This window comes from Cygnus olor, chromosome 1 (genome assembly GCF_009769625.2).
Source record: "Cygnus olor isolate bCygOlo1 chromosome 1, bCygOlo1.pri.v2, whole genome shotgun sequence".
In the NCBI taxonomy this organism is placed as follows: Eukaryota; Metazoa; Chordata; class Aves; order Anseriformes; family Anatidae; genus Cygnus; species Cygnus olor.
Window position 1 is genome coordinate 60,079,139 of NC_049169.1, and position 21,113 is coordinate 60,100,251.

The 21,113-nt window shown below is 43.5% G+C and overlaps 1 protein-coding gene across 3 annotated transcripts in view; it reads right to left on the bottom strand.

The window, feature by feature from the left end:
- Nucleotides 1-194: 194 nt before the first annotated feature.
- TBXAS1 (thromboxane A synthase 1) overlaps nt 195-21,113 on the bottom strand; it is a 243,915-nt gene continuing 222,996 nt past the window's right edge. For all 3 annotated transcript variants that reach the window (XM_040544945.1, XM_040544946.1, XM_040544948.1), the window contains 4 exons: nt 10,141-10,229; nt 7,599-7,736; nt 4,682-4,844; nt 195-4,054 (listed from right to left, as the gene is read on the bottom strand). In XM_040544945.1, coding sequence (XP_040400879.1) covers nt 3,980-4,054; nt 4,682-4,844; nt 7,599-7,736; nt 10,141-10,229 — 465 coding nt within the window. In that variant the 3' untranslated portion in view covers nt 195-3,979. The remainder of the gene's footprint in view (nt 4,055-4,681; nt 4,845-7,598; nt 7,737-10,140; nt 10,230-21,113) is intronic.

Genomic DNA, 21,113 nt, shown 5'->3' on the forward strand with positions numbered 1-21,113 from the left:
GTCCCGTTTCAGGTCTGGTCACAGACTCACCTCTCCTTGCAAAAATCCTAGCAGTGGAGGGAAACCTGCATCCCGCCTTGGACACAGCCACAGCACCCAGCAGTGCAGGGAGCAAACTTCTTAGGGACCGATCAGACATCAGAGCAGGGCCAGTGTGAACCAAGCAATGAAATAAAGAGCTCATAAGTCAGTCTGAGATTCTTTTGGCATATTTACTATTGTAATTGCACAGAAGGATCTGATACTAGGTGAAGCTGTGTCTAAGATGGAAACATCATTTAACAAAAGGAAATGAGAAGTTGGTCATTTAAGAAAGTGTCACATACAGAAGAAATGCAGCGGTTTAATGCCAAGTTAGAATAGAGCACTCACATTTGCAATCAATCCAGCATAATAATTTGTAATACTTGACTGTTTTTCCAAGGATACTGAAGTACAAAACTGTAAAGGTTTTCTATCATCTCAGCAGTCTCATTAAAAATACTATTTTATACCAACAGATTTCAGTAATGATTGCAAAGTCCCAGAAGATGTTTTTAATAGAAGCTTTCCATTACCAAGCAGCCTTTGCTTCATATCATGTCAGAGACTGACTAAGACCCATTTGTAAAACAGACATGCCCAATTTTAAACATACCCACAGCTCAGCAATGCAAGACAACACACTTACTGATTCTGAGGCGAGAAATTATTTTAAACCACTTTCCTTATTCCTCCCCAGAATGAACTGCTGTACTTAGCTTTCTAAGAAGCATTTTTGCACCAGAAATGCTAACTCTCCCTAACTTTAGGATACAAGGTTATGTTTTGATGTTGCAACTATAAATGTACCTTTAAAAAAAAAAAAAAAAAAAAACCACACATATATATATATTATTGTTATGGACTTCTAGAGGCAAGTCTGCTCAGGATCACTTTGGGAACATGGTATATCGGGGCCCAAACACCCTGTGATCACTATGCTGTTACCAGTTCCTTTTTGGAGCACTGCTGTCAGTCTCCTGTCTCACTTTTTGCCAACGCTTCCAGGGGACTAGAGCAGGGCTGTTCCCTCAACACAACTCTTTCCTTAGGCATGTTGCTGAGCCCACGCAGCCTGAGAGAGGCCCAGCATCATTAAGTATCCCGGTGAAATGGAAGACAGTGCAGTGTCTGGTGGCTGTATCAGCAGCTGTTGTTTAAGAGGAAGAAATGGTTTGGGGCTCTTGCTGTATTACTGGAAAGCTGGCATCCTGTTCTCTGTCTTACTTCTCTAACTGGCTCACTAGGCCTGCGTGTAGAACAAGGGATGACGTACTTTCAGAAATCTGCCTTGACTTAACAGATGCAAAAAAAATATTTCCTGTGTTCTATACCACTACAGGTTGACAGGTGAAAACAGATACTACTTCCTTTACAGTTTAGCCTCTACAGTTTGGGCTTGTTCCCTTTTTGAGAAGGTAACCAAAAATTTTGCAAGGGAGCTGGAAAATAATGACTTTAGCTCACACTCAAGTGAGTTTATTTGCATGAGTACTGTCTGAGTTCAACTCAGAAGTAGCTGGGAAAGACTTGCAGTGCAATTTCTGAGCCTGTAAAATGTGATGCACAGTTGTGGCCACAGCAGAACTGTTTTTTGTTTGTTTGTTTGTTTTTCCAGTGGAGTTAACACAGCAATCAAGATGATAGCATTCTGTTCAGCCCCAGAAACGAGTTGTTCAGCTACTCTACACGAGTGGCGCTGTCTCAGATAAATACTGAGAGTACAGACAGGATTCAGATAAGAAGGCAAGATAAGTGCTGTTCAGATAAGAGCAGCCCATACAAAAGCACACACCAGTTTCATGTACGTTGCAGTAATCATTCCAAAATGAAGCACACAAAGACCTGATAATTTACATATGGAAGAAAGACAGTAAAAAAAAAAAAAAAATTAAAAAAAAGAGGAGACAAACAAGCCTTTAACAGCTGAGTTATTTAGACTTTGGCATGAGCTTTCTGCTCAGTCAGGTAGGTAGGAAGTTTTTAGGCAAGGATCATCCAACTTTTTGCCATTGGTATACCTAAGCTGGCCAGAAAATCAGCTGTAAGCACACCATTTTCAAGAGAAAAAAGTGATGAATAACATGTAGAAATTAGAATATATACACCCTGTTGCTTTACAACTAGCAGTCACTCCATAACTAATCCATATAATCACTGTCTGTAATGGGGCACTTCTGTTTAGCATGACAGGGATGCTCCTTGGAAATAGGGACAAATCCATGAATGTCACGTTAGTACTTCACTGCTACCTCTACAGTTCTCACGAAAAAAAAAGAAATCCCATGAAAGAAAAAGACAACGTCTTCCAGGAGCAAGATACAGTAATTTGATCAGCGTTAAGGCAGCATGTGGGAAGAAGGCAGCAAAAGGTGCTTGCTGGAGAGAAACTACAGCTAGGGATCAGCGAACAGATGGCTCCTTCCAGCAATCCTTGCAGAGAAGCTGAGCAGTCAGTCTCTTCCCACTGCTGCCATGGCACTTCTCTGTGCATCCCACCAAGAGACATGTTGTACTTAAGGAAACCTCTAGCAGAGTATATCAACAGGCAGAAGGTCAACACTTGTAAGGAACTAAAAGGTGCTTCCTTGTCCTTACAATTCCAGAAGATTTTTTCTTTCTGTTTATAAAAACTAAAAACCAACCAACACCTAAAAAAAAAAAAAAAAAAGACCCTCTAATTGAGATAATCTCCTATAATGGCTTTGTTTTCTTGCTTTACAGCCCCCTGAAGTTTTCGAGTCAATCAGTCACTGCTGTATGGTGCCCTACGAGTTATGTGGTGATTGAATGGCTTTGTAGAGGAGTAGGAAAGAGCATGGAGGGAATGTGAAGACAGGAAGCATACTGCTGCTCTGGCTGTGAAAATGATGTGCACAGCCATACAGCTTGAACTGATCTGTTGCTGTAGCAACTGGTAATCCCACCTGAGTAGAGTGAGGCACTTGGGACATGACCTGCTCCAGAGTCACATAAGTCAAGAGAGCTGCTGAGACTGATCGTCCTGGATCCCACTCCCTGGACATTGGCTTTAGTGCATGCAGCACTGTTAATTTCCTTGAGTCAATGATCTAGTCAAAGGTGTCAGCTGCAATGCTTGGAAAAGAAAGGCCTCAGAGCAGTGAAGCAGACATTATACCAACATCTTGTGATTACCCTTAAATCTTCTCCAGTCCTCCTGCTTCCTTTAAATTCATCTCTTATTTTCCTCCACCTTTCCAACATCAGTTCAGTAACCAGCGAAATGGCTACCATCTCATTTCTTTGGTCTTAGTTACTGGAACTTAACTGGCAAACAGGGGAATTCTTCATTCCTTTTCAGTCATGTCAATGCAATGTGCCAAGTGCAAATTGTTAATTTAAGTATATTTCAAAACATTTCAAAAGCATGAAGAAGGTGCTGCTCTTTCCACTTTACAGACCTAAGGAGAGGTTAGGTGTGCAGGAGACAGCTTTGATTTTCAGTACAGTTCAGGATAAAATCCAATGCACTGAATTTCAGCTCTTTTGCTACAACTGTGGTGCCTCTTGGGCTTTTTCTGGAGTAGGGACTTATAAGTGCATCAGCAGAACGTGTCAGATCATGAATGGTAATTAAAACCTATCGTAAATCTAGTGTACACTTAACACCTGCTCAGTTCACTGAATTTGAGCATTGAGAAAGCCTCTTACAGATGAGTGAAAGGAAGTGTAATGTAGAAAAGCTAGTGAGAGTGGCTTGCTTCTTTACATACACTATTCACAGCAGTTTGAAAACCACCAAGTGACTGTGAAGCCCAGACCTCGTTTTAAAAAGTGATTTGAAGCTCTCCCATAGGAGGACAGTCAGACAGCACCTGCTGACCTTCACTGGGACTTAGGCTCCTACCTGTCATTGGGGTTTTGAAAAATAATTATACCCAGTGAGTCACTAAACAAGGGGTCCTATCCCAAGAGGTTTCAGGATGTACATTTTCTTTTAGCGAGATTCTAGTGTAATGTAGACTCCATTTTTTGGTCCAAGCGTGGCTTTCGATTTCAGCTGCAATGGAATCTGAAAGGCAAAAGAACATCTTATGTACGATTGTATGTACTAGTTTATGTGTACGTTACAGCCCCGCATACAGACAGCCATTTTTGCTGGGGGACCAATTCATACCAGGATTACTGTAGAAGCTGTAAAGTGCTTGTTTTACCGTCAGCTGTGGTAGTATAATATTAAATAGAATTTACAGCCAGAGGCTGAGGCAGTAGTTGCCCAGGTATATTGTAGATATGAGCAGAAAGAAATTAACTCCGTAAACTCTCGAGCTGCTGAGTAAGTGGCAGGTGCAGTATATATAGTAATAGGTGTATACTGAAGTGCTAAGATCCTAGGAAAGATGCACACCCACCCTCACCCCATATAAATCAATGAATTTTGACTGCAGTGTTGCTACACTGCTCTCCACCAAGACAGAGGTGTGTAACTTCTGTTTTATTGCAAAAATAATAAGGGCAAACACATTTTGATTAAAACATGCAGTCCAGGTCTCTTGTCCCTCCTTATTATGGAACTGGCTCTAGCAGTTTTCTCTAATGAAGAGAGAGCCATAAAGGCAAGTCAGTTGTCCTGTCTAGGACACACTGCCAACTCACTGAAGTTGACAAATAAGACTTTTAAGCCTCTGCATGTACAAACCTCAGTCTCTGGGCAGATCTTAAATCGAAACTTCTGCAAAATCCTTAGCAGAGTCATTTTGGTCTCCAGCAAACCCATCTTCATGCCGATACAGCCACGGGGCCCTGCCCCAAAGGGCAGATATGCAAAGGGATGTTGTTCCTTTTTGGCCTCCTCTGTAAACCTAGAAGGTGAAGAGGTGGAAAACAGTTCAAGAAATGTTTTTTACTCCTGATTCTATGTTATTTTATTCACATCTCAGAAGTGGTTACTTGCAGTGCTCTTAATGGACAGACCAATGGGACTATTAACAGATTATGTACTGATGGGCTGATGCCTTTAAATCAACTGATAACTGATTTACGGGCATCAGCCTTTTTCAGCTGGTGATTCCAGGAGAGGACAGACACTAGTATTATTTGCAACCTGTCTTTAATGAAATGCCTTCATTCAATGACCATGTTCAGAAGAATGACATGCTAGATGTGTAGACCTGTGCATGTTTCAGGGAGAGATTACAGCTAAGAGGAAGCCAACAGACTGGAATGCAAACTATGCAGAATTAGCAATGGTGTTTCCCTGCTGTGCAGAAGCAAACCAACAGGAATTGGTTTTAGCCTTCCTGATTTGTCTTTGAAGCTTGCAAGGGGTGATGAAATCATCTCATGGGATTGGACAGGCCATGGAAGACAGTTGTTATGATTCATTGCAGCCCTTCTTTCTGCTCTTGACCCAAAGAGACCAGGTTCCCAGCTGGGAAGCATTGAAATTGCAGACCCTTCTGTTTTTAGAGCTGAAGTACCTCAGTCTATTTGGAGAGACTGATTAATGTGACAGTTTGCATGCAGTCTTGCATCAACTAGGTAGCTCTAAAATACTATATCAATCCATTAGAAATTAGGCTTTTTTTTTTTTTTGTTCCCCAGAAGGAAGGAAACAAAACTACTATTTGAACAGTGGTTGAAAGGAAAAAGGTAAACTCTGTTAGCTAACATCTACAAAGATGGATGTATAATGGACAGAGTGTTCTTGAATCAGTGCAACTTATTAGGGTCAATGAATAATCAACAAGGTGAGGCTCTGCCCTGGCCCACAATAAGTCACTGGTCAGAAAAGTTCCTTAACACGAGCAAACCTTCACAGAGGTGGCATTACCCTGGAACTCTACACAGTCCTCCCAGCTCACAGGGTATTTGGAGCTGTTCTGGTAGTAGAGAACTGCTTGTCCAGTTCTGCATGCAGATAAAGGTTCTATAGGCGTTCTTGAAAATCTTTTGCCCACTTGCATACAGTTTGCAAGAAATTTAGACTGCTAAGGCCCAAAGAACTCTTGCAGTATTTAGAGATGTGAAGCAATACGGGCGATTTTGAGGTCTGGAAAAAAAAATAACACTATATATTTCTGCTAACCCTATCCCCATGCTTAGATACCCTAAATAAGATTTGTATACTACTCCATGGATACTTCCATGCAAATAGGTTAATGTGATTCTTGCCTTGCTCACCCTCATATATCATTCTGGTAAATTTAAAGCCTGCCTTATATTATTCCTGAGGCAGATTTCAAAAAGAAATATTAGGAAAAAAAATGACCATAGCAGAACTAATTTATTATTTGTTAAGCTCTTATTTTTTAATTCTTACTAACATTACCAACTGATATAAGCTGGGGAGGGTGTTAGTAATTATGCTTCATTCCTCAGGGAAATTTCCAAAGGGAATTCATCTCAGATTCATTACGTACAACATAGTATGAGTCAACGGGACTGCAGCCACCATTTTAACCCATAATGCACTTTCATACCATTGTTAAGGTGTTGAATAAACAGTTAAGCCAGCATTTCTAGATAAACTTAGCTTAAAACAAAAAACCAACCAACCAAACAAAAAAACACCTAGACTTCCAGTTATTGCTAAGATTCCTCCTCAAAAAAAGCTCTGAGCTTCTATAACCCTGGCATTGCTCTTCTTCGTGACTTAAGGTGCCTGGTACAGCATACACCAAAATTTGCTCCAGACGGAATCCACTGGGCAAGCCCACCTACACGCGTGTTGACCTGCTGGTGAGGATGGCCCTGGTCTGCCTTGTATCACACTCAGTCCTTTGCAGAGCGTAAACTTTTTTCTTAGTAGACTTTTCAACACAGTGGTATCTTAAAATACAGCTGTCCATAAAACAGCTTAAAATAAAGCTGTCTACAAAACAAAATTGTGCTTTTACATAGCACCACATCAGCTAAAGCTCTGTGGGCCTTCCCCATAAGCTCAGCGCAGGAACTGTAGAGTAGGGGAAGGTAACACAAACACAACTTGACAGGGGTCCCTGCAGCTGAAAATAATAAATGTTCCGTGTGAAAGTATGTCTTGCCAAGCAGACCTAAGAAACCAGGATCCTAGCTTAATGACAGAGAGAAAATTCCCAGTGGGAGATGGGATAGGTTCCCCGCTCACAGCATATCCAAGACATAACAAGATCTGAGGTGAAAAGGCTGCTCTAAATCAGCCAGGCACTGTACGAGTTTCCCGTATAGCTGCATGCCAGTAAATATACTGTCTTACTACAGAACTTCTACATCCACAAGTAACACTATTTGCAGCATCTGATTGGGAAACATCTAAAAACCTGGGTCCTGTTTCAACTGTTGACCAGACTTTGCACTCTCTCTAGGATGCACCACTATTACCAGTTGTCTGATTTGGTAGAAAGAACATATTTTATGATCTAAATTAAACTGCACTCCTCTTGAGGGAGATACTGGTTCAGGTGAATTTGGGGAGACTGTGGCTGTGAAGGAGCAGCAGTACCTGGTGTCTCCACTGGACAGGCTGGAGTACTGCACCCACTCTGATATGTGAATAGCATTTAAGGCAGGCCTTTGGTCTCAAACAGTCCTAACATGGCCTGCAGATTAAGAATGGAAAGCATTACAGCACATACCTCTCAGGAATGAACTTCTCTGGCTCTGGCCAGAACTCGGGGTTGTGGTGGAGATGTCCAACTGCAGTTTCAATGACAGCCCCGGCTGGAATATGCTGTCCCAGCACTACACAGTCCTTAGCAGCTTCCCGAGTGAATCTGCAACAGTAAGTGTCACATATCCCATTATTCACATTAATAAATGTGAAGACACAGCAGGAAGGAACCATAAAACTCAGTCTCTTCAGCTGGACTGACTTTGCAGTTTAGGGAGTAAAACTTTCCCAGTATATAAATACAGCAACCATTACTGGTGCTAGTGTCTTCGCAGATTACTATCATCTCCAGCTACCTATAAACACACATCCCCAGTGCAGCTAGCTAACTTTTGTCCTTTTCACAGTAATTTCTGGTTGCTTATTATTTTCAGAAACGTTAACTGTTGAACTGCAATTTTGCTGCTAAAGTCAGCTTCAGACCCATTTCTTATGAAAATTGCAGATGAAATGCGTCAGACATCACTAATAACAGGCAGAAAGAGTATATTGTTTTGCCTTCAGGAAAAGTTATATCGAATACAGTTTTCGAGTTTATTTGAGAGGCTCCCCCAGTCTGGGACTGCACCTGAAACTTAGCAAGGAATGGTTTTAATGTTAGGGCTAGGTGCTCTGCTGCTGCTACAGAAATACAGAAAATTCACAAACCATTGAAAACCTGCAGCTCACATGCACTCATCAAGGATAGGCAAGACGTCAGCAACATAACTGTCCAGTTTCTTCCCACCGTGCGGTGGCAGGTGATGGAGTGGGACTGTCCTTAGGGACCTCACCGTGACAACAAGACTGAGACAAGCAGCCTGCCTGCAGCCGAGCTTGGGTCTGTAAACCCTGTAAAAATGCCGTGTGGGTGTGCATGTGTACAGGGATAGATCTTGATATGGCTCTTTTGGAGCTTGGGTGGTCACTGCAGACCCCAGCCCAGCTGCAAGCAGCTGTGGGCTCTCTCAGCTGGCAGCTATTCCCCAGCACCAACTGGGAGCACGGGGGCTCCCTTTGCTGCTCTCTGCACTGAGCCTAAAAAGTTGAATGAAGATTTCAGTTGCAGGGCTGTCAGTCGAGTGTTATTATAGAAACACATTCTTTCCTCACTGTCACCCAGTTTCTCTCTTTCTTGTAGACAAATAAATAGCAGAGACTCCAAACCTGGAACAAAATCCTGACATGTTAAGGAACACATTGACAAGCCATCCTTCTCATCCTTACATGAATTTGGTGACAGTGGAAACACGAGTTTTGTGGAAGAAAATTCTCTGGCTAGTAAATTAATTTTTTAAAAGAATCTCATTTTATAGAATGCTTGGCTGCTACTGAATTTTCTTCAGAATACAGCGTTATCCTTGTCATAGGCAATTAGCAACTTTACAAGGTACTGGGCTGTCCTATCCATTGCACATCCCTCAGAGTAAAAGCCAGACCAATAAACCACCAATGCCCGTGGAAATTTGGAACAACATTGCTCCATTCTCATTTGGTTTCCCATCTGACAGACATTGATTGTTTCCCTGTGTTTCACCTGAAACTCAAAGATCGCTGATGCTTTAACTAGTGAAACGATTTCCACTGGTATACCACGTATAACATAGTAAAACCCAGTCACCTCATCTAGGAGCAAGTATCTTTGACATTTACTCTCTGAGCAGCCCTGTCGATGTCCATAGAAAAAAACTTGACTTGCAGTCTTTATGAATGTATAAAAGAGAACATGATTTTAAGTCCTTTTATTTTAAGGTGTTTGCAATTGTGGGTCAAGTTTTTCAAAGGCTGTCACAGTAAGCTCAGCTTTGGCTCATTTCCAGTCCTCTGAAATTCCCCCTGGCTTCATGAGAAGCAGCAAAACCAGCTAACTGCTTTGCAAAGTTCCACTCTCAACATTTACACTTGTGATAACTTGGAAATTTGACAATCATACAGTTTATAATTTCTTTCACACTTTCCTTCCAGTTCACCAATATAACTTAATAAGCTTAGTCTTGGGTGGATTGGGACAAAACTTTCAAAATTTAATGGATGTAGCCATTAGCTTAGTGATATTATTATAACACAGCACTAGTGCGAAACAGTATCGGACCAAGTCAAACAGACATGTAAAATAGAGTTCAGCTTTCTGAATGTGCAAACCTTCCAAACCAGGGCCTTAATGAATAGTGGGTAACTTAACCACCAACCAAGAGGCCAGGGTAGTTCTTTGCTCCCTGTCCCTGAAAAAGCAGCAGCATCTGGCTTTCTCAGGCCAGTCCTGCTGCAGAATGGCTCCATCCTCCAATCTTGGGGGATGTGAAGAATGTTGAGAAAGCAATCTTGGCCAATCTGTCATAAGAAAGTTACTTTTGAAATACTAGGATTAGCCAGTTCTCCTGCAATAGGCCACTTTATATCTTTCAAATGCACAAGCAGTATTGATGTTGGCACAGAGATCAAGGGCACACTGGTCTTCCAACAGCAGATTTCCATTTTATTTAGCTAGGGATATACCCGGTGGAATGTGGAGGGGAAAAAAAAAGTACCTGAATGCAGGTGGATACATGCGCAATGTCTCTGCAATCACCATGTCCAGATAAGGGAGTTCTTGTACATTTTGATAATCAGGGACCATCTGAAAAAGCAGGAAGAAAGGAACAATTACATTTTTCTCACATTTAAGTGCCAAACTCATCTCAGATTAGCTTTTAAATCATCTATTTTTACTGGGCATTTTTCCTGTAGAAGAACTCGATGTCTCATCTAAAACAGTAAATGATAAAATTATACAAAAATGTGGGCAGTAATTAAATGTGTGTATAACATTCCTTTCATCATCAAAACACTTTGGTGTGCAGCCCAGCTGAAGATATAATAATAAATCAACTTGCTAGAAAGTATTTTAAATAGGGCATTGCAGGGAGCATTAATAGCTCCAGCAGTGATATTGTTTTATTCATGCACTGAAATCCGCACTGGACCCTGGTTCCTTCCCAAGGCCAGGAGCATGGCAGACTGGGAGCACTTTCTTTGTAAGAAACAGCAAATCGGTTATTCCTTGTCGATGTTGGAGCCAACCCTTTGCCCCTTCCAGGCACTCAAGCAAAGTGCTAGAGCGCCGTGAGGTCTGCGGAGGGGTGGGAGATGGCACTGGGACGGCCGGCAGCCGACAAGGAACGGCACGCAGAGGCGAATTGCTCTGCCAGGTAGCGGGGCGTGAGGGCAGCTCGAATCCTGCCCAGCAAGACTGCAGTGGTGGAGGCTGTTCCTCCCTGTGGCCATTCCTTGTGGGACAATGCTTCATTTTGCTTGGGGTGCAATGCCGGAGCCCACATTTTCATCAGACTGCAAAACTTCCCGACCCATGACAATGAGTAGTGAGCACCAAAACCCAAAGAGCAGCATAGCTCAGAAGGCTTTGCCCTTGGACAAGCAGCAAACAGGCGATGGGAGACAGCAAACCGAGGGTGACCAGCAGCAGCAATAACACAACTCAGCACACAGATGCATGGATAATTCATCCCTGTTGCCTTCCCTGGAAAAAGGACATTTTTCCTGTCATTATTCAGCGCTCTCAGCAGAGGGCAGCCAAAGTACATCTAATAACCTCGTCAGGCGAGCAGAGTTTTGTTTTAAATTAGAGCATCTCCTAAAGACTGACACGGAGTAAATTGGAGAAAAGCACAGACGTCAGACTAGACTAAACCTTTTATGAAGATTTGGGGCCCCTGCCGTTCACAAAGAGGACTGGATTCCATCCTTCCTTTATTTACTACAGCACTTTTCATGTATAATGCATATTTTATTGAATTTTCATGCAAAAACATATGGTACATACTGCAAATACTAAGCAGAGAACAACTCCAGATGGTATGCAGAAAAGGCGTACAATAGAGCGAGGATACCTTGCTGGATTAGGGTATCCCACTTATTCAGAACTAAGCCACCATGCACCATTTCACATTAACTGATCTTTTCTAGGAAGGAAATAGATACATTCTATTATCCCCATTTTTTTTTGGCTCAGGAGAGGAAAAGCAAAAACAGAGAAAATAATTTGCACATGCTGAGAAGAACCAGTGTGTCTGCTCCTCTCGTATGGAAAAAAAAAAAAAAAAAAAAGCAACTCAGCTTGTCAATATATGAAGTATTTTGTCAGTATATGTCAGATATTATCAATACAGGAAGTATGACTACAGTGACAGCAGTTCAGTGTTATTTTCATACTGCAGCAATGCCTATTAAGTCAAACTTTTGGCTTAGGTCGATGGTTATCAGACAAAGGACTAGGAGACTAAAACACACAAATGGCAGCAATGTCAGGAGAACTAGGGCAGAATGCTGTGCCCCAATAATTTATATAAAACCAGAGACAGGAGGACGAGTTTTATCAGCTGTGTTTTGCAGAAAGGGACCTGTGGTTCAGAGGCTACCTGCCATGCCCAGGGTCACTCAGGAGCTCAGTAGCAGAAGCTGGAAATGACTTGTGATCAGACTCTATATTCAGGCTTTCATGGCAAAGTTACCTCTCTTCGTGACAGCGTAGGCACTCCAGGCTTTAATGCAAATGCATGCTGTGGTGTGTAGTCTTCCCTCCTCCGCCCCCCCACTAATTTTACATCTCTCTTTCAGACCCTTCCCCTCTCCTTCTTCTCCTGCATCTCTCTGAATCCTGGGTCACCACTTCAGCCCTGTTCCTGCTCTCCCTGCCCATCTCATGGATGGGCTGGCTGAAGAAAGAGCTCAGGCTCAGAGGGAAGGAGTGTTGGAGCCAAGATCACACCATGATGTGCCCAATTCCCTGAGCCATGCGCTCTCCACTGGTCCTTCCTGTCTCTCTCATAATCCCTCTACTTACTTCTGGAGTCAATAATTAAGATAATTATACGGTAACCTGATATAATAAGTAGCCACTAAATCAAACCATACATCAACAAATAATATAACACTAAATTATGGGAGCTTTGATTTGCTTTTTCAAATTGCTTCTATACCTTGCGGGGATTAGCAGTTTAGAAAACAAAGCAAAGGTGCAAAACCAGCTGATTTTCCTTGGAAGAAAATTCCTTTTGCTTGCATAAAGAAAAAGGGGTCAGTCAAATGGCAGCAGAGTGAACTCTGCTATCCTGGGCATGGAGACACATCAGTCATTTCCTACATCTGATGCAGCTTAATTATTGACACTTCCATGCTTTTAACATCAAAGTAGCCGGACCTAATTTAGTAGTTGTTTGCAAGGTCTGACCCAGGGCTGCATAAAGTACACACCAGCCAAGTATCCCTGTTTGGGAAGGACAGTTTGCTGCTGCTGCTTTTTTTTTTTTCCCCTATCAAAGAAAATATTTTCCATTTGTTTTTCCACTCCCTTTCTTCAAAATATTCCTTTAGCCAAGCACATTTCAAAGGAACTTAAATGTGCTTTTCTCCCTAAATGTCCCTATTTATATCTTTCAAATGCTGGCAGGTTTGCTGTGGTGAGGGGGTGTTGCTGTGTAAAGTTGCCACTTTAACCCCTTGCAAAAAAAAACCACATTTCTACATTGGCTTTTACTCAGGATCGGGTGTATTTTCATTAAGAGATTCCTTTCTGTAACAAGTAGAGATGTGGGGGGAGAAAGAGGCACCACGCTGCATGTAATAAAACTTCCTATATTTTCATTTTGCAGCCGCTGCTTTGCACAGCCGTTTGTTGTATGCTTTGTAAAGCCCTGTAGTACCTCTTCCTGCTGACTTGGAAGTAAAGGAGCCATGTAACATCTTATGCCATTTCTCTGGGTGCATGTTTCCCCAGTTTGACTTCCAGAGGTGTGGTGGTATGCCCTCACCTGTCCCAGACCATTCACTCACTTCTGAAGTCCAGGAAATATCTAGTTTGGCCACAAACAAACTCTCCTTTATGGCTGGCAGCAAATCTGAGGCCTCAAATCCCCAGAAAAGGTGGGAAATTAATTCTTGACCCCACAGAGCACCCTGCAGTGAAATAACAGCAGCGATTACAAAATTCCCTACATGCTACAAGGATGATGCATGATTTAATCCCCATATAAATTCCAAGAGAGATAACTGCATTCAGATCCACCTCTGCTTTTCAGTTTTGGCTTTAACATTTTCTAGGCTGGCAAACCTATTTTTTGCCACCACCCTCAGCTAACTTTTAATTCCTCAATGAACACCAAGGGAATCAAAGTGCTGACAGGAGAGGTCTGGCCAATCTTTCTGCTGCAGTTTGAGATGCTACTGTTCCCAGTTGCTTGCTCCTCTTTGCTGGCTGTGGTTAGCAACGCCACAGCCAAGTCAGCAGAAGGGAACATATGCCTGCACCTTGGTTGCTTCCATACAACGTCCAGCATGAACCCCATCTTCAGCGACAGTTTAAGACAAGATACGAACTTTTTCCCAAAGTAGCTGTCGAGCGAGGCACAGATCCTCCCCTACCACCTCTGTTTTGGGAATGGTAATCCAAGCACACATCAGCGAATAAAAGATTTCCACTTCTCCTATTGGTCATGGTCTGGCAGTGCTCAGCAGCCAGAAATGAAAAAAAAAAATCAGAGAAAATTGTATGTAGCTGACAGAGTGTGATGTGTACCTGAAATCGATTTGGAAGCAGCGAAGGCTGCAGAGACCACATTGCTCACAACCAGTGCTGCTGAGTCACGGGCCGGGGCTGAACCAGCTGTGGTTTCTGAGAAGTTGCAAATCTCAATCAAATGCCTCGCGGGCAGGTGTGACTGCGACAACACCCATGTCAGAGAGCTGACACATACATCTGCTTGAGTGCAGATGCAGATCCATGAGTTATCTGTGCACGTCAAGCTACGCAGCCCACATCGGCCCTCCCCTGAATGTAGATTTAGGAAGGCAACAGGATAGGAGGAGGTGAGTCAACAACAAGTCAGCATTGTCCCTGGTGACTCTCACCCACCCGCCGCCCAAATTCCAAGAGCTATTCAGCCCATAGCCATAGTCAGTATTCACAAACGGGTCAGCAATGTCTCTTGATCAAATGGATCAAAAGCTGCTGATAGATCAAAGAATCTGCCTGGGGTTTTGACCTTCCTTTGGTCACTGCTAGGAGCGGCTAATCCACTAAGCGAGAGACAGCCCGCGTGCCCTGCTCAGGCTGGGAGAGCAGGGAGAAATGCAAGTGTCGAGTTAGGGTTGCCCCATGGCAGCCTTTCTAGCAACCATCTCAAGACAGGAAAGGTTAGAGACAGAACAGGCTCAAGATACAGATCAGTGAAAAACAGGGCGGGGTGGTGCAACAGTTGCCTATCTATAACTCCTCTAAGGAAAGCCCGCCTCGAGTTTTACCATTTCCACAACAACGCGCTGGAATAACCGTAAGCACCAAACTAAAACCTCCCTACAAAGGCAGCAAAACAGGGACAAACTTGACCATGTAAAATTTCTTTGCTTCATTCTCAGAACCCAGTCAAATACTATTAAAAAAAAATGCTTAGGGCAGTCATCATGCAATACGTATTGCAAAATTTCTCTCTGTTATCTACCAAATGAGATGTCACCCCGATGCATGGCACCAGGTAGAAGCAGCCCTTGCTGCTAGGGAAAAGGGACCCCACAGCTCCTGAGTCCCACTTGCCCCAGAGGGCAGGGCAGGGCAGAAGCAGCACATTTGTTGCTTGAAGACACTGCTTTAAGGTACACAGGAGTGTATCTAAAATCACCAAGTGCCCACTGGCCAATGCCGGAGGCCTACAGATGAAGTTTATTTTTTTTCTGGAAAAATATTTAGTTCCTGATTACAGAATTGAGAACAAGGTGTGAAGTAAAAATAGGACAACAAGCCTCATCTCCAGAGTAAGATGCAACAACAAGAGGCTTCCTGAGCTGCCTAGCACTTCTCCTCTCAAATTCTTACAGCACGTCTTGGTAGCGCTAAAATCTCACCAGCAGCTTTATAACTTCTCACCACTCTCCCCAAAATAAACATTAAAGTAAATCCTTAGCTCCAGCCCCTCATACCTCTCTCCCCAGATAGCAAAGGCTATCCAAAGCACGTACTCCCAAGCTTTCCCTTTATTTCTTTGTTCCATGTGGGTTGCCTGTTATCTTTCTCATCTGCCTGGCATGCCATTCAAATGGAAATTCAGAATGAAAGCTTTTGCCCCCACCTTTGGTGGATGTGGGGCACTGACGGCTCATTGGGGTTGGGAGCATTACTTTGCTCGCTGAGGAATTTCCCAAGCAGCAACAGCACTCAAACTTCCAGCACTCAGCGCATCTCATCAAGCAAACACCCCCCAGCCCCTCCTAAAGACCATGCCTGCCAAACAAATTTAGTATCACAGCTTTTTGTTCAAACCACCTGTCATACACCCTCGCGTCTCCTCTATCTCCACCTTTCAGGTTCTCTGTTTGGAGGCTTCCCTTGTCCCCCTTCTGCCTGGTCCATCACTATGCAATTTACAGGAGCACGTGCAGACGCAGGTGCCAATTCACAGGCCAAGTTCAGAGGTGGAGGGAAAAGTTGGCGCACCACTTACACGCCGATAACCACATTACACGCAGGCCTTGCAGCCAAATTCCCTCTGGTACTTCGGTGCAAATCCACACAGCTCCCTGGGGTTGTATCAATGTAAGGGGAAGGAAAATGTGGTTCTACGTACGCACCCAACAGTGCTGGGGAAAGAGCCAGAAAGTATAAGGTTGCACCAGTGTCAACTCTCTGTAATGCTGTTTTGCTTTTTGAGTCAAAGACTTCAGCTTCTGACAGAAGACAGACCTGCACTAACTCCAGTAGCTTTTGTGGTGCTAAAACAAGGTCTTCGTAGCATCACTGTTTGCAAGGAAACTTCTGTGAGATAAAAATATTTCCTGAAACTGTAGAGTGTCCCAAAACCAAACAGATAAACACAAATCTGTAACCAAAACAGTCAGAAATTTGCTTCCACCTACATTACTACTGACACATGGTGATCAGCAAGAACAGAATGAGTGCCATCAGGTAGAAGATCTGACAAAAAAAAAAGGCAGGAAAAGAAGAAAATCCTTTATATGGCCAGCTACAAACTAAAAGACGGGAGAAAACAAACGTGTCAACGTTAGGTTTGTGAATTTGTCAGTCCCAGTTAGTCCCAGATTCCTGTGCCAAGAGAAGTGGGCGCCCTTAGGGAAAAATGAGCAAATACCTGGGATTGAGAATGGGTATCGTGGGCTCTGCAGTGCCACGAATGAGTGGGGAGGTCTCGAGATGTTGACAGTGCCCAGCAAGGAAAATTTTCATACACAAATACCCTCGACAGGTGACTAGAGCTCCTTTTTTTTTAAAAAACTCTTAAGTTTGGTAGGGAAAAATAGCTCCTCTCCAGAAGTGCTTCCCTACCTGTATGCAGCCAGTGCCCAACTCCAGCTATTTGGCTACTTGTGGCTGTGGTAAAATCTGTGGCCACTCGAGGCACGGGGGTTGCCCGTTTCTTGTCTCCTTAGAGAGCACTCAGCCCCCACAAATGCCCCCTGGTTCTCGCCCTCCATTCGCCTCAGCCCACTGAGACTCCAAAGTCTCTCTCTACACTTGTCTGACACAATCAAAATTTCTACTTGGGTGGCAGAAATTCTGAATGGTGAAGTATCCCAGTGGGAGGGAGGCAAGGAGGAAATTAAACTGGAGAAAGGACTGCCAGAGGCCCAACAGGCTGAGAAAGAGAATTATAAAACTGGGGTAGGTCTGTCCGAAGGGCATGTCACCAGTCCAAAGCACATTAAGCACTGAAGTTCGTGCAAGATTTAATCCTTCCTGCTATAGAAGTGTCCCTTGGTGGTTGCTGCAGATCTACAGGAATAAAGAGGAGGGATTTTTTTCCCTCTCAGCAGACATTCATGGTATCACATAAGAGCCAGATGATTTAATTTAATCATTCCTGCTCCAGCTGGTATTTTCTGTATAGAGGTGACAGTGCTTTAAATTAGGGCCTCGTATATAAAAGGTCCGTGTGTTTAGTTTAATCAAATGTTCATTTCCTCATGTTATGTTTATATTAAAAGACATCACCATGAATTTTCATGCTGCAAATAGAGACTATCACATGGGCTAAGTAGCGAGGTCCTCATCAGTTGTTCTTCATCTCTATGGCCTCGTGTGCTTGGCAGCCTTACGGACTGAGAGATGACTCAGGCCCGAGCACGCAGTTTGGGGAAACATGCCCTAGAGAGCACAGTTCGACCTGCAAGGAGAGCAGAGCTTTACGCAAAATAAATTACTCCGGTAATTCTCCCTGCTGCAGATACTTAAATATGGGCTTGCGCCAGCGGCTGCTTAAGTCACTGGCTTCAGCAGTTGCTGGAGGAGACCTATTCTGAATTAGTAAACAGGCAAACATTCACAGCAAAGAAACTGCAAGATTCTCCCATCACTCAGTGTAATTATTATTTGCTCTGACAAGGGCAGGTCAGTTTTAATACCATACAACATTTATGTAGTGCCTGATGCCTTGAAAACATTTTATGTACATTAAGTGCAGTACAACAATAATAAAACTTTGCCTTTCCATAGTTGCTTTTCCCCTGAGGCTCGCGAAGCGTTTAGCAAGCATTAATTAGTTGGTCATCTTCCAAACGCATGTGTGAGGTGCTCCTGGTAAATACTCCCTCCATGTACACAGGGGGCCAGCAGAAACGCTGAAGACTGAGGCCAACAATTTCCAACCTTAAGAACTGAGCACACACCAACGCCAGCCTGCGTAAGTAGCCTGATTATTTTCAGCCTCAACATGACTCCTGTGAGCAAGCAGGCAAATGCTGCTCTGAATGCCTAGGCTTAAAATGACCAAAAAAGAAAGAAATCTGTAGTGTGGCATTCAAATACAACTTACAACAAAAAGGAGCTTTGTTTGTTTTTAGCTGCCGAGACTGTAATTCAGGGCTTAGCCTGTCCTTGAGAAACCGATGGTACCAAAAGTGTAGCAAGTAAAGCAGCTTTTCAGGTGTCAAAGTTCCAGTTCCTAGTTGTAGACTCCTGCACCTCCTACCTAAATCAGGTAACAGCTTAGCCCTTCTCGCCTTACTCTCCCCATAGCAACGGATCAGAGCCAAAGGGAGAAATTATTTTTTAACACGTGAGTTAAAACTGATGGGCCACAGGGAACCTTGGAGCAGAGGGGCACAGTTACATCCAGTCTGCGTGGCAACTCTTCACCTCCACCTCCCTTTTCTCCCTATCCAGACAATGCTAGCAAAGACTGGCTCTCTTTCCTAAGCAGGACCTGTGCTCTGCTACTCCCTCTTTCTGCCTTATTTCTTGACTGGAGATGTCTCTTGTGCCACATCCAGTCCTAACTCTAAATTTTAGCATATGTCCTTTTTACAAGATATGAGGGAAAAGTCTGGTCCTGCTGAAACTTCTCACATTTTAGCTGAAAATCCCAAATATGGAGAAAAAAAGGGGAAAAACTTATTTTCTGACCAAAGCTATGCAATGTCTTTTTCTCTTCTGCTCCCTTTGGAAAGCGCTGACTGCCATGGGTATAACAAAGCAATTTACAATGGGTACGGAGAAAAAAACTTGATGGCACTTAGAACAGTATTTGTGTCTTTTCTCTCCAACATATGAAGAGGATCCTTCTAAAAAATCTAGAAGCCAGTCCAAAACCCACGACCCCAAGCTCAGTGGGGAGCTGGCTGCAAGCACTGGCGCACAGCTACCATGACACTATCCTATGACAAGCCCCTCTAGATACTCAGATAAAGCTGTCTGCGACGAATCCTGGCAGACGTCTAGTCAAGGATTTCTCTCTCTTTCTCCCCTTGCTCTCTCTCTTCTCCATCTGGGAACGCAGAAATTTCCCTAAGCCTGTTCACGCTTAGATTTAGTGAAGCCATCATGGTGTCATGTTCTGGCGCCGTTTTGTGTCTTTGCTTTCCTCTACCCTTTGTAGAGCAGCATGGCATGGCTGTCCATCTGTTTATGATTTACTTTACACAATGACTTGGTCCTGATTACACTGATAGGCACAGTAGGTTATTTGAGGGCCAACTGGATCTCTGTAATGACACTCAATCTGTACCCAAATCGTGGGAACGTTTCCAATCAAGAAAAGCACAGTGACGAACTCCAGCAAGGCCTCCCCCAGGACAGCTTTCCTGTCCTTAATCCCAGCAAGTAAAAACAAAGATGCATTTTTTTAATCTGGAGTTATTCTGCAATTATCGGTACCTAAGTGGTCCATAAAAATAAAATGGAGGGCAAGAAGAGAAACTAAGCCCCAGGTCTTGCTAATGTGTAAAGATGCATATTGGAAAAGAGATTACAAAGAACAGCATTTGGTTCAGGAAGCCACATCCCTCGTGGTCTCCTTTAGCACGGTCCTGAAGCACACAGCCAGTAGAACTGAACCAGTTTGCACCAGCTGAGGATGGAGCCTGCAAAGTGCAGCTTTTCTGGGGAGCTGCTGGTAGGGAGCCCTCCGAACGCGCAGAGTCACCGCTGAGCGTGTGTGAGCGAGGGATGAGAAAAACAACTCCAAGAGCTGCAGGATGAAATCACAGGGTCAGTAGTGAGGAAATACAGAATTCATTTGTAATCTGAACAAGGTCATTTCTAGCACGTTTTAGGATGATATAAGGCTTTACGGGGAAGGCAAACGGAAAGTATTGCTCACGATTTCTTCTGCTTTATGAGTAAGCTGCTTTGGCCTTTATTTATTTATTACTTCACAGTCCCATAATGATCCTGGTGTGAAGACCAATTGCTGTTCTCTCTCTCTGGCTTTGCAAGGATATTTTTGCTCCTTGAACCTGATCTTTCCTCTCTCAGTCCCTGGCCAACTTGCTCATTTACCTCGCCGTATTTCCAAGGAAACCGTTATTTTTACCATACCCCCCACCTCACCTCTCTGCTGTCATTTCACTTACGGACACACTGCTTTAAGACTTGGCATTTTATCTTTTCTTCCTCTTTTTTTTTTTTTTCAAAGCTCTACCCTGCAGCATGTTGCAAAAGCTCAGGGGTGCAGTGTGGAGACCCGGCAGAGCCCAGCCAACAAGAGGGTACCCACCTGGATGTGAGCCAGCCCCAGGTGAGGGCCACTCGATCTAGAGGCCACTGAGACACAAAGGTGACCCCTGCAAAGTGATGTGTTGCTGAACCACTCGGCATAAAAGAGCACTTTTAAGCCAGAAAAGTCCAAAGGCCATAGCAGTCTGCAGGGGGTTCGCTAGCAATTTTGCCCGTATAAAATACCCAATAAAACACTGTATCCTTTGCCCTTTTTTAATACGAGTTTTGACATAAAGATCTATGGATGCCTATAGATGGGCTAATCTGGGGGGAGGGATTTTCCTAGAGTACAAAGATGGAGCACAGCTGTAGGCTTTTTCTGTAAAGGCCCTGTCACACGCAGAAGAGCAGCCAGGCACACTCAGAATACCATCAATCCTGATTGCTCAGACATTATGAGCTAGGCCCCAACGTACTTGGAAAGTGGCTGAAAAACATGAGATTTAAGACAAATAATAATAATAGTTTGAATTTCACTTGCCTTCTGGCTTCTGAACCAGGATT